At 45.5% G+C, this 13,714-nt stretch overlaps 1 protein-coding gene across 1 annotated transcript in view; it reads left to right on the top strand.

The window, feature by feature from the left end:
- Window positions 1-2,648, top strand: part of ERCC3 (ERCC excision repair 3, TFIIH core complex helicase subunit) — a 30,826-nt gene extending 28,178 nt beyond the window's left edge. The window contains exons 14-15 of the mRNA XM_087819936.1: window positions 627-779; window positions 2,240-2,648. Of these exons, the coding sequence (XP_087676062.1) occupies window positions 627-779; window positions 2,240-2,371 (285 nt within the window). The 3' untranslated portion in view covers window positions 2,372-2,648. The remainder of the gene's footprint in view (window positions 1-626; window positions 780-2,239) is intronic.
- Window positions 2,649-13,714: the final 11,066 nt, after the last annotated feature.

The following is a 13,714-nucleotide window of genomic DNA, read 5'->3' as shown; positions in this document are numbered from 1 at the left end:
GGACACTGCAGGATGTTTCACACTTGCCAGGATTCCTGCTTGTCTGTAAGCGATGGTTAAACTGCTGCATCTTGCTAGCAGATTTCTCAAGTTTTCTTAACCTCCCTGGTCTTGCAGTCCCTGATTATGCTCTGTACTGAAGTGACTCCTAAAGCCAGTCTCTGGGCTGCCCAAAGGAGCTCCTCTGTAGCCACCTACTCCACTGGGCCTGAGGGAGGGACGTGATCAGAGCAAGTGAACCCAGGAGGTGGTGACGGGAAAGGGCCAAGGGCCAGGAGACGGAGGGGAGTTCATTTTCTTTTCTTTTTTTTGAATTAACTTCATGTTGCTTTAATAAGCATTTTTAGAGGAGGCATAGTGTAAAGTGCGCTTTGAATGAAATGGAGGTGATTTCACAGATGGGAATGATGAGACATGTAAATATGGCAGTAGAGTTTGAGGAGTTGGTCACTTAGTGACCTCTACAGTGTTCCACACACCCAGACATTTCATACTGGGCTCTTGACACATGGGGTGCTAAGACTGCCTATGGCAAGTCATGACCAGCAGGCTCTGGAAAGTTCTCTGGCACAGGGTTGTTTTGTGGAATGACCTCTCTGCTTTGCCTGCTGGTTTTGGCTTGGCAGGTGATCACAAAGCTTGCCGGCATGGAAGAGGAGGAGTTGGCATTTTCGTCGAAAGAAGAACAGCAGCAGCTCTTACAGAAAGTCCTGGCAGCTTCTGACCTGGACGCTGAGGAAGAGGTAGTGGCAGGAGAATTTGGCTCCAAATCCAGCCAGGTGAGTGGGGGGGTGAGGCTCCAGTTGTCTGTTCTCCCAGGAGACTGAGTTTTTAGACACGTGCGCATGTGCCTGCAATTTTCTGAAAACATGCAGAGAATAGAATAGTGACAACCTGTTATCCTGTTGGTGTGTATCCTTCCTTCTGTATGTGCTGCATTCATGGCTGAGCCCACCGTGGCTGGACTTGGTCTCTTGCTGTGTTTACACAACAGTCTGGTGTGAGCATTTGTTAGTATTTCTGTGTTGCAGCCCAGGAAGGCAAACGTGACCACAGGCTCTCATGAGGGTGGCTGCAGAAAGGAGTGCGACTGGCCTGGGACCTCCACTCTTGGCCTTGGGCAGTCCCTTTATTGTGGGTTTCCTCCTTGTCACCACACCAAGCCTTCCAGACTAAAGACAAGTCTGAGGACCCAACTCATACTTTAGTTTCAGTACTTATTTTGAAAAAAAATCAGTTTTTTTTTGGGAAAATACTCGACTTTTTATTCTACAAATACTTATTGAATGCCTATTAGTGAAACTATCATTGTGGATAATTCTTATTCAGGCCCCGCAAGGAGAGAGGTATAGTTTGGTGCTTTTAAAACTAAGTTGGTATTAGAGCCAAAAGGTGAGCAATGGCTGGAACAAGGAAAGGGAGAAGTAGCGTCACCTGGGGGTGCTGCCCTCCCTGCAGCCCGAGACTTTTCTCCCCTCAGACCTGGGGCCTGTGGGCTGGATCTCCGGGACTCTGTATGGAAGCCCCTGGGAGCTCCCTGCCTCTGACTGTCCCAGGCCCCACTGCACCTGGGCCCTGTGGTTGGGCTCTCAAAGGCACTACCTGGTGTCTGTCCGTATACTGGGCTGTCGTCTGTTCCATGGCGGAGGCCGGACTCTGGGGAAACCTGGGACTGGAGTGGTGCCTGTTCACACCACACGTCTAGGCAGATGTGCTGCCCTTTGAACAGATGACTTCACTGAGGTACGGGCATTTGTATTTGCCCAACATCACCCATGACACGTAGACCAGATTCCAGTCCAGGACTGCTGCTTTCCACTTGCTGCAAAGCCTTAGGCTGGAGGCTCAGGAAATCCTGAGGGACTTCTGCCCTCACTGTTAAAAATTCTCTTCAGAAATTGTTAAGAGAGGCAGGGCAGCATTAGGATTAAGTACAGGGAGTCTGCAGCCAGACTGCCTGTGTTCAGGTCGTATCTCTTCAAGAGCTGAATGATCTTGTACAAGGTACTTATCCTCTGTGCTTCAGTTTTCTCATCTGTAAAATGGGGGTTATAATGGCTGTGAGCATCCAGTAAGTTAATACGTGTAAACACCTGTATCCATACTTGAGAGGTCCATGCCTGAGGCATATAAGAGGTTGGTAAATGTTATTTTAAGAATAATACAAGTTATTAAACTTACTATAAATGCTATACAAGCAGTCTGTCCCCTGGAAACTAACAGTGGCTGGGCCCTGCAGGTGTCTCGGCGCTTTGGCACGATGAGCTCCATGTCCGGGGCAGATGACACTGTGTACATGGAGTACCACTCTGCGCGGAGCAAGGCTGCCTCCAAGCACGTGCACCCACTTTTCAAGCGCTTCCGGAAATGACTCCCTGGGGCCGTGGATGAAGCACGTCGTCCTCCATCATTGGCCAGACTGGTGTTGATTTTAATACCTGTGACGGTTGAAGAAAATGCATCAGGAAGTCAATTCTGTCTCCATGGGTTAGTCCAAGGTTTAAAAAGCAGGGAGACTTTATTCTTTTTGGTCTTTTTAGACCACCTTTCAAACTTGCTGGGGAGTGGTAGTTCCTGTATATAAAACTTTGTAATACTTAAGGTGAATTTATCTTACTGTTCTCTTGAATAAACAGACCATTCAGCCACTCATTGTTAAAGATGTCCTTGTTCCTGTCATAGGCATGGTCATGTCTGGGTGACAACCCTCCATCAAGGCCACCCTTTGTGGTGGGCAGAGGGGTTAGATGGGGCCCATTCCCAGGGAGCTACTGGGGTGGTGAGAAGACACTGGCTACTTGGTGTTGAAGTGTTGACAGGACAGGCCCTGATTGCAGTGTGCAGGGCTGCCTGCTCTTGTGGAGCTCTGGTGGATTCCACAGAGAGCACCCACAGGTAGGTCCTCAAGTTCCCCATGGCCATAACCCCTTAGGAAGCACAGTGCACTTAGCTCCTGAGGGCTGAGCTCGGGAGGGACCTCTTAGTCTCCCCCAGCTGCATCTCCCAGACTTCTGGAGGTAGAGGTTCCTCTTCTAATAGCAGCTTAGTACCTATGAGCCTCTGGTACTTAGTTCCTTTATTCTGAAAAAAATGTCGGGGCTTTTTTTCTCTTGCTCCTGGTACGAAAGAGAAGGTGTTAAGGAAAAGACAAGGCAGGGTTGCTCCCTAACAGATGGCACACACAGGCATAGGTCATGAGGAGAAAATAATCTTGAGGTGGAGGCTGATTCTAATGGGCAACAGCATTTCCACGTGGGGCATGTGGAAAGCCTGTGCTAGGTTGCAGCCACTCTGGAGCCCTGCACCAATGTCTGCTTCCCGGAGTCCATCTGCTTCCAGAGTCCATGCCCTCTCTCCCATGCCCTGATCCATGCATTCCCAGAGCCCCTGCCCTCTCACCTGTGCGCTGATACACTTCACAGCACTCGTGGTCTCTCTCCTGTGCACTGCTCCAATCCCCAGTGTCCGTGCCTTCACTGTTGTGCACTAGTCCAATTCATAGTGTCCATCCCCTTTGTCCTGTACTCTGCTCCAGTTATCAGTCATTGCCACCTCTCCTGTGCGCTGCTTAGTGAATTACCAGAATCCATGCCCTCTGTGCGCTGCTCCTGGCGTTCCTAGAGTCTGTTCTCCTGGTCCCGTAGGCTGTTCCGACAATTCCCTGCATTGGTGCGCTTTCTCCTGTGCGCTACTCTAATTCCCAGTGTCTGGGCCCTCCCCCCTGTAGCTACTCCCAGCATTGCCAGAGTTCATGACCTCGCCATCGAACACTGCTCTGAAAATTCCCAGTACTGTTTCCCTTTCTTCTGTACACTGCTCCAATTCCCAGTGTCCGTGCCCTTTCTCCTGTGCACCGCTCCAATCCTCAGAGTTGGTACCTTCTCTCCTGTGTGCTACTCCAATTCCCAGTGTCCCTGCCCTTTCTCCTATGCTCTGCTCTTGGAATTCTTAGAGTATGTTCTCGGACTCCTCCATGCTGCTCCCACAATTCCCAGTGTCCATGGTATCTGTCCTGGATGCTGCTGCAATTCACAGTGTTCGTTCCTTTTCTCCCATGTGCTACTCCAATTCCCAGGGTCCTTGGTCTATCTTCTGTGTGCTGCTCCAGTTCCCAGTGTCCCTGCCCACTCTCCTGTGAGCTGCTGTGTAAACTCCCAGTCTGCGCCCTCATTCTTGTATGCTGCTCCAAATCCTTGTGTCTCCAATTCCCAGTGCCTGTGGCCTCACTCCTGTGCAATGCTCTGCCAATTCCCAGAGTCTGTGCTCCCTCTCTTGTGCACTGCTCCACCAATTCCCAGAATCCGTGCCCTCTCTCCTGTATGCTCCTCAAATTCCCAGAGTCCGTGCCCTCTCTCCTGTATGCTCCTCCAATTCCGAGAGTCCGTGGTCTCTGTCCGTGCCCTGACTCCTGTGTGCTGCTCTGTACATTTCCAAAGTTAGTATCCTCTTCTTAGTGTGCTGCTCCGTGAGTTCCCAGTATCCTTGCCCTTCCTCCTGCCCTGCTCCAATTCCCACAGTTCGTGCCCTCACTCCTGTGCGCTGCTCCTCCCATTTCCAGAGTCCCTGCCCCCTCTGGTGCACTGCTCCACCAATTCCAAGAGTCTGTTCCTTCTCCCCTGTGCCCTGCTCCTGACATTGCCAGAGTTCCTACCCTCACTATTGTATGCTGCTCCAACAATTCCTAGTGTCCTTGCCCTTTCTTCAGGACACTGCTCCAGTTACCAGTTTCCACGCCCTTTCTCCTGTGTGCTGGTCCAATTCCCAGTGACACTCCCCTCTCACTTATTTGCTGCTCCTGACTTTCCCGGAGTCCATTCTCTTGTCCTGTGCACTGCTCTGACAGTGCCCAGCCTCTGTGGCTTTTCTCCTGTTCGCGGCTCCAATTCCTAGTGTGTGTGCCCTCTCTCCTGTGTGCTGCTCCAATTCCCAGCATCAGTGTCCCTGGCATTCCTAGAGTCTGTTCTTTCGCTCCTGTACACTGCTCCCACAATTTCCAGTGTCCCAGCCCTTTCTCCTGTGTGCTGCTCCAATTCCCATAATCTGTGCCCTCACTCCTGTGTGTGGCTCCAATTCCGAGCATCCTGGGCTCTCTCCTGTTCACTTCTCCAATTCCCAGTATCCATGCCTTTTTTCCTGTGTGCTGCTCCAATTCTCAGAGTCAGTGCCCTCTCTCCTGTGCTTCTCTGCCAATTACCAGTGTGCCCTCTGTACGGTGGGCTGCTCCAGTTCCCAGTGCCTGTGCCCTCTCTCCTGTGTGCTGCTCCAGTTCTCAGAGTCAGTGCCCTCTTCCCTGTGCGCTACTCTGTGGATCCCGAGTCTGTGCCCTTACTCCTGTACACGTCTCCAATTCCCAGTGTCCATATCTTCTCTCCTATGCACCACTCCAATTCGCAGTGACTGTGCCCTCTCTCCTATGTGCTGCTCTTGGCATTCCTAGAGTCCACTGTCTCCTGTATGCTGCTCTGGCAATTCCCAGCGTCTGTACCCTTTCTCTTGTGTGCTGCTCCAATTCCCATAATCCTTACCCTCACTCTTGTGTGCCTCTCCAATTCCCAGTGTTTGTGGTCTCTCTCCTGTGCACTGCTCCAATTTTCAGAGTCAGTGCCCTCCTGTGTGCTACTCCAATTCCCACCGTCAGTTTCTTCTCTTCTGTGTGCTGTTACAATCTTCAGAGTCAGTGTCCTCTCTCCTATGCACTGTTCCTGGCATTCCCAGAGTCTGATCTCTCACTCCTGGAGGATGCTCCTACAAGTCCCAGCATTTGTGCTCTCTTTCCTGTGCACTGCTCCAATTTCCAGTTACTGTTCCCTTTCTCATGTGCACTGATCCAATTCTCAGAGTTGGTGCCTTCTCTTCTGTGTGCTGCTCCAGTTCTCAGAGTCAGTGCCCTCTTTGAGAATTAGCTGCTCTGTGAATTCCCAGAGTCCATCCCCTCTCTTGTTTGCTGCTCTGCCAGTTTCCAGTGTCCCTGACCAGTGTTAATATCTGGTTGGTTTCATTTGTTTTTGTTATTAAATTTTCCATTGTATTAAAATTTCCCTATCATTGATGATTTTACTTTTCTTTTTGAGTATGTGAAACACTAACATGGTCCAAAAAAGTCTGGACTCCACCAAAAATTATAATTAAAAATGATTTTCCATCCACACACATTTCCTGTCTTTCGCATTCATTTCATGACAGGTCCTATAGGTGTCTCATCTCTGCTTGTAGTTTGTCATGCTTCTGTTTATCATCACTCAATTGAGTAGATACATGTATATTTTACTTTTCTCATAGATACATGTGTATTTTCTTATTTTTCTCTATTATTCCTTCTTTCTTACACAATAGATAGTATACTCTAAATAATCTTTTGCACTTTGCTTTTTAAGAACTTAATAACTTCTGGAAATCATATCAATCCAGAGACCTTCCTCTCTCTCTGTTTTACAACTTAATAATAGTTCATGGTGTGAATGTACCATAGTTCATTAAATCACTTATGTTTGTGTGCTCTCAAAATTCTTATGTTAAAGTCTTAACCCCTGTTGTGATAATATTTAGAGGTGGGGCCTTTGGGAGGTGATTGGGTTTGGATGAAGGTTTAGCCCCCAGAATGGGATTAGTGCTCTTACAAGAAGAAGAAGATACATAGAGCTCTTGCTCTGCAGGCCGGTATAGAGGAAGCACCTGTGAGAACACAGAGAGGAGGCCATCCGCAAGCCGGGAAGTGGGTCCTCTGCAGACATAAACCCTGCTGTTTCCATGATCTTGGACTTCCCCCACCTCAGAACGATAAGAAGTGACTGTCTGTTGTTCAGGCCACCCGTCTATGGCATGTTGTTACAGCAGCCAGAGCAGACAGAGACTCCTGTCTCAGGTGTGGCATTGAGATTATTAAAACATTCTGCAGCTGCAAAAAGTGCTTCAGTAATGAACTCTGTGCAGTGCAATTTCTTATTGTGGGAAGTATATCTTCAGGGTAGATTCCTAGCAATAGGATTGCTAGTTTGAAAGGGATAGACGAAGTTTTGCTAGAAATTGCCCAGTAATCCTCCACAAGAGTTGCACTAATTCCCATTCTCTCAGCAATGGATGGGGTGCTTGATTACCCACTTGCCACCATCAGAATGTGTTGTAATTAAAAACATTTACCAATGTTATGCCAATGAGAAATGGTGTTTTAGTGTCTTATGTGTGAGTCTAAAAATCTTTTCATTTTTATATATGATTTTTAAATTGCTCGTTCTTATCCTTTGACAGTTTTTCTTTCCTCAGTTTTTTTTAATCCTCACCTGAGGACATGCTTAGGGGGAGAGAGGGCAGGGGAAGGAGCATCAGTGTGAGAGAGAAACAGATCAGTTGCCTTCCTCACGCGCCCAGGCAGGGGATCGAACCCGCAGTCCAGGTGTGTGCCCTGATCAGGAATCAAACTGGCAACTTTTTGGTGCACAGGATGATGTTCCAACCAACTGAGCCACTCTGGCTGGGCTTTTCCATCAGTTTTAAAGTTACTTACATGCTGGCCTGTTGGCCTTTTATCTATAATGCACCTTGCAAATATTTTCTCCTAGTGTGTTGATTATCTTATGACTTTATGGTGATATTTCCCATGCAAAAAACCAGGATTTTTGTTTGCTTGTTTGTCTTAATGAAATTTATCAGTCTTTTCTTTTAGTGCATTTAGTCAACCTGATATTGAGTTGTAGGTAGATAGCCTTTCCCTATATGCAGATTAAAGATAAATTCACCTAGTTTTCTTTTAATATCTCTATTGATTCAGTTTACATTTAGATTCTGACTATTTGGAGTTTATAATTGAATATGGTGTGAGGTATTGCTCAATCTTTTCCCCAATGGCTAACCAATTGTTTTGGCATTATTTACTAAAAACTCCATTTTTGCTGTAGTTGATTTTGTCACCAGAAAGGGACTGGGCTCAGAGTGGGTCTGCCTTGGGCTGGCTGGTAGTGTGTGGGATAAAGCAGGAAAGATTTCACATGAGTCCAGGGGATTTTGAGAGTATGTTTATTAAAGCTGGGGTCAGTGAAACAAAGGAAGGACTTAGGGTGGGAGAACCTAGGGCTGCTCTGCTTTGGCTCCCTAGGAATGTTATAGGAAAGAAGTGAGCCAAGGCAGGGCTGCTTTTAGCTCACTGGAAAGTCAGAAGAACGGGGGCCTTGGGAGCAGGTTGAGGAGAAAGCCTGGTTGCAAGTGTCATGGGGTCCTTTAGAGTTTAGGAGAGAAAAGTAAAGATGCACAGCTGAGAGGGAAGAAGTGCGTGGGCATGCTCCAGAGAGAGCCCGTGCTGGGTCTTTGTCTTGAGGGTTATCTGTTTTCTAAAGGCAGGAATTTTAGGAGAGGATCTCAATAGAATATTTGTCAGCTTTACACTGGTGCACAAAATGAGATTTATTTCCTTCATCTGTCCTTGGGTGTGGTTGGCACAAATGACAACAATTGGATTTTGGTTATATGTCTCCCTGAGTAGGGTGATTTAAGCTACCTACCCTCTGGTTGGGGAGAAGTGTAAGCCATTTTTCTTGACTGTCCTCTGTTAGGGAAGATTCAGTTTTGCTATTTACTAGATGGCTGTAAACTGCTTGGCCACTTACTTATCTGTCTCAGTTTCCCTATTCCACTTGTCCTGGCTTACTCACCCATCATTGCTCCCTCAGAGACTTCCATCCTTGAAATCTTTTAGGGGTGATGAGGGAGGAGAGTGTCTTCAGTAACTGCTTTTTGCTGAGAAGGGTTGTGGTCCCTGCCTATATAGGGCATGAAAGTCTCTCCCTGCCTGATCTAGTGGGGACAAGGGAATGGGATCTGAGACTGGGACAGAGACTGTGAGCTGATTCTTCTAAAGCAGGGGTGGGCTGGAATCCCCGAAGCATCCTCACCTTGGTATGGAATTGTTGCATCTTCCACATCAAGGACTACCTGAGGCTCCTCTGGCGTGATGGTCAGATTGTTGGTGGGGGCGGAAGGAAGCCTCAGGCACCATCAGTTCTCGAGTTATTTCAACCATCACTGGTTTGGAGGCACTAGGTTCCCTTTGGAGCCTAGGACACTCACTTTTGCAATGGCCTATCCTCTTACAGAAGGCAGCTGAGCCTAAGTTAGTTGTGGGCATTCCTTCTTTATATGCCCTTCTAGTCTGTAGGAACAGTCCCTTGGATGTCTGTTGTAGCCTGGGGATTGGGTGGCCCTGAGGTGGCATAGGACTTAAAGCTGCACTAACAAGTGAGACTTTTGTTTTCATCGGGCAGTTTTGCTCTCCCTCTGCCCTGTCTCAGTTGTTAAAAACACTGAAAGGTATCTCTACCAGTTGCTCAGTGGGGATCTGGGTTCCCAAGGGTAGTTTTTTGTACCAGCCTTGCATCCCTGGAATAAATCCCACTTGGTCATGATGTATGATATTTTTAATATACTACTGGATCTGATTTGCTAATATTTTTTTGAGGATTTTAACATTTATGTTCATCAGGGATATTGGCCTGTAATTCTTTGTTGTGTCTTTATCTGTTTTTTTAATTAGACTAATGCTAGACTTGTAAAAAGAGCTTGGAAGTGTTCCTTCCTCTTGGAGTTTTTGGAATAGTTAGAGGAGAATAGGTGTTAATTCTTCTTTGAATGTTTGATAAAACTCCCCTGTGAAGCCATCAGGACCAGGGCTTTTGTGTGCTGGGAGCCCTTTGATTACTGCTTCAGCTTCATCAGCAGTTATCAGCCTATTCAGATTTTCTGACTCTTCCTGATTGAGTTTGGAAAATTGTATTTTTCTAGGAATTTGTCCATTACATCCAGGTTGTCCAGCTTGTTGGTATATAGTTGTTCATAGTATTTTCATACAATCCTTTGTATTTCTGTTGGGCCAGTTGTTATTTCACCTCTTTCATTTCTGATTTTGTTTATTTGGGTCCTCTCTCTTTATTTCTTGATGAGTGTGACTAAAGGTTCATCAATCTTGTTTATCTTTTCAAAGAACCAGCTCTTGGTTTCATTGATCTTTTGTATTGTTTATTTTTAGTCTCTATGTCATTTATTTCTCCTCTGATATTTATTATTTATTTCTTTTTATTTACTCTGGGCTTTTCTTGTTCTCTTTCTAAGTTTTCAAGTTGTAGGGTGAGAGAGTCTATTAGAAGTTTTTATAGATTTTTGAGATAGGCCTGTAATGCTATGAACTTCCCTCTCAGGACTCCTTTCATTGTGTCCCATAGATTTGGGGTTGTTGTGTGTTCATTTTCATTCATTTCCAGGAAGTTTTTTATTTCTTCCTTGATCTCTTTGGTAACCCATTCATTGTTTCATTACATGCTGATGTTTAGTCTCCATGTGTTTGAATGTTTTTTATTGTTTTTATTGTAGTTGATTTCTGATTTCATGCCATTGTGATCCGAGAAGATGCTTGATATGATTTCAAACTTCCTGAACTTGTAGAGACTTGTGTTGTGTCCTAACATGTGGTCTATCTTTGAGAATGTTCCATGTGCATTGAGAAGAATGTATATTTTGTAACTTTGGGATGAAATGTTCTGTGAGTGTCAATTAATTCCATCTGATCCAGTATGTCATTTAGGATTACTGTGTCCTTGTTGATTTTTTGTCTAGAATATCTATGCAGTCATGTCAGTCTAATCTACTGTTGATACCTTCCAGTCTTTTCTTTTTAGAGTCCTGGGGTGGGCCTCATACTGGGGTGGGGCCCATGCTCCCCAGGAGATTCTCTTGTGCATTCAGGGTTGTGATCCTCTCTCTTCCAGAGTTTACTCTCAGCTCTGACATCCTTTATTTCCAATTGATTCTTTTTTTTTTTTTTTTTAAATATATCTTTATTGATTTCAGAGAGAGGAAAGGAGAGGGGGAGAGAGAGATAGAAACATCAATGATGAGAGAGTCATTGATCAAGCCCGCGACTGGGCATATGCCCTGACCGGGAATCGAACCCCTATCGCCTGGATCCTAGGTCGACGCTCAACCTTTGAGCCACACCCGGCTGGGCTCCAATTGATTCTAAATTGTGGTTTATACATCTTTTTTCAAGCATATGAAGCTCCCACTAAGATCCTTATAGTTGTCATTACGTTGCTTGTGGCTCTCACTAAGATGCTTGAGCACCCTTTAACCATTGGTTTGAACTCTGTATCTGATAAATTGCTTTTCTCCATTTCATTTAGTTCTTTTCTGGTGATTTCTCCTGTTCTTTCATTTGGATGTTGTTTCTTCGTCTGCCCATTTTAGCGGGCTGGTAGTCCAGGGCTCCAGGGCGTGCTCAAATCAGTGTTCCCAGTAGTTCAGGGTGCTGGGTCAGGCAGCCAGGTCATGATGGCAAGCCTGTGTGGCTGGGGGGGAGGGGGTGTTGGGTCATGATGGCAGAGCCGGGTGCACTAGGTAAAGGCTGCAGGCCAGGTAGGCAGGCAGGTTGGTCATGCTGCATCAAGGAGTTGGGAAGGGAAGCAGACAGGCCGGGTGCACCCCATCAGGCAGGCAGGCAGGCAGGCAGGCCAGGCATGCTGGATCAATGAGGAGGTGTGGTTGTCTGGGAGCACTAGTTCAGGTGCCCTGGGTCATGGTGTCAGGCCCATGTGGGGGTTGGGGGTGGGGTGCTGGGTATTCACCCGAGGGGCCATATGTGCCTGACTGTGGCCCTGAGCATCCTCCAAAATTGTGAACTCTAGTCATTTTTAATATCTCAAGAATTGGGTTGCCACTCAAATGTAAGCAAAGCACTGACAAATCCATCCACTCATTTTTGGAATGTCTCTTTCCATGGCTTTTTAAGATGAAACCTACTTGCAAATGCATCAGAATTAGAACAATGACTATCTGTAAATGACAAAACTTAAAATCACATGATTATAGAACTGAGTATAATGCAATTGATAACAACAAACTTTGTTTTTCTGTAAGATATAACATTCCAAGATAACAATTAGAATTACAACTGAAAAGTACATCCTAATTTTGTAGAATCTTGGAGATTTTTATATAATCTCTTAAACATCCACTTTAAATATATACAAATAGAACATAGTCATCATTATTATTTGTTTGTCAGAGCTTCCCATGTAATTTCAAGCATATCAAATAGCCTAATTAGTTTAAAGCTTTTTTATAAGGAGAGAGAACAAATTCTTTGGACCCATTGGAATAACCCAAAGTCATTTCTAGATTGAGAAAAAAAGTCTCTTAAAGTTTAAACCTTGGGAAGATTGTCAAACATACTTAACTAAAAAATCTTAACATAAACTTTTTGTAAACCTAGGTAAAACAAACATGTTTTATGGTAATAACTATAAAAGACAGCAAACAAACCTAAACCAGTTTTAATATCAAATATTTTGTCTAGACCATGTGATCCTGTTTAATCTGAGCATTTAATCTCTTTAAGCCAATAAAATATTACACCACAGTAATGCCATTCAGAGGCAGAAAAGGTACCACATATAATACAGAGAAATATATGTCACAATAAGATCATATACATAAAAGACCATACACATAATCTGAATCACTAACTTAAAAAAAACAAAAAACTTTATTGATTTCAGAGAGAGGAAGGCAGAAGGAGAGAGATAGAAACATCAGTGGTGAGAAAGTCATTGATCAGCTGCCTCCTGCATGCCCCCCACTGGGGATTGAGCCCGAAACCTAGGCATGTGTTCTGACCAGGAATCGAACCTCCATCTCCTGGATCATAGGTTAATGCTCAACTGCTGAGTCATTCCGGCAGGGCTGAATCACTAACTTTTGCGGAGGAGGCACAATATATTTTTTTCCACTTGCTCTTGATAGCTTTCAAGGAGACTGGAGAAAGGAAGGGAAGGTTCTAATTACCCAGCAGGAAGACTTGCTGAGACTGTCAATGAAAGCTTTAAGGGTGGTGAAAACAAAAAAATCTCCACCCTAATTCAAAAGAATTTCATATGTAACATCCCAAAGAGTTGTTTAAATGGGAAAAAAAGAAAAGAGGTGTCAGAAGATATGATGTGACATGACAAGAATGGAGTTGTCAAAATTACTGTAACAAATACTCCAGATGGAGAACCAGGAGTCATAGTATGAGCCAGAGAGAGAGAGCCTTGGCGGGTGTGGCTCATTTGGTTGGGCATCATCCTATGCACCGAAAGGTTGCTGGTTTGATTTCCAGCCAGGGCACCTGCCCAGATTGTGGGTTCAGTCCCTGGTTGGGGTGCATGCATGAGGCAACTGATCAATGTTTCTCTCTCACTTTAATGTTTCTCTCTCTCTCCCCCTTCGTCTCTCAAATCAATAAAAATGTATTAAAAAAAAAGAAATACAAAGAGAAAGTGTGTTTGTCCTGTGGATGTTTTTACCTCATGCCATGAGTTTGGCTTTACCAATGATCATGGTAGTGTCCAGATGCCCTGAAGATGATTTACCCAGCTCTGACAGGGGATACAAACCCACACCGGCAAAATGAAGAGGGAGGGAAGGGGTCCCTTTGGATGTCAGGGGTAATCAGGTCCTGATTCACTGGACCCCATAACCCAGGTGTCATCTAGGAATGGTTATGTGGGTTGGTGACTTCATTTCCAGAGGGCAGGCTTACCTTCCATCTCAGCATTGGCCAGGTGCGTTTTGACAGAGGACTGACTTTGCTGCTGACAGGCAGGTTTCCCCCACACAGATGATGAGGTGACAGGAAAGGTGGATTAGAGAGTAATGTAGAGAAAACAACTCCAGGACCCATCTGGGTCACCAAAAT

Source organism: Miniopterus natalensis, chromosome 8 (genome assembly GCF_054644295.1).
Source record: "Miniopterus natalensis isolate mMinNat1 chromosome 8, mMinNat1.hap1, whole genome shotgun sequence".
Lineage (NCBI taxonomy): Eukaryota > Metazoa > Chordata > Mammalia > Chiroptera > Miniopteridae > Miniopterus > Miniopterus natalensis.
The sequence above is the reverse complement of the archived record's forward strand: the minus strand, read 5'-3'. Positions and strand labels throughout refer to the sequence as shown.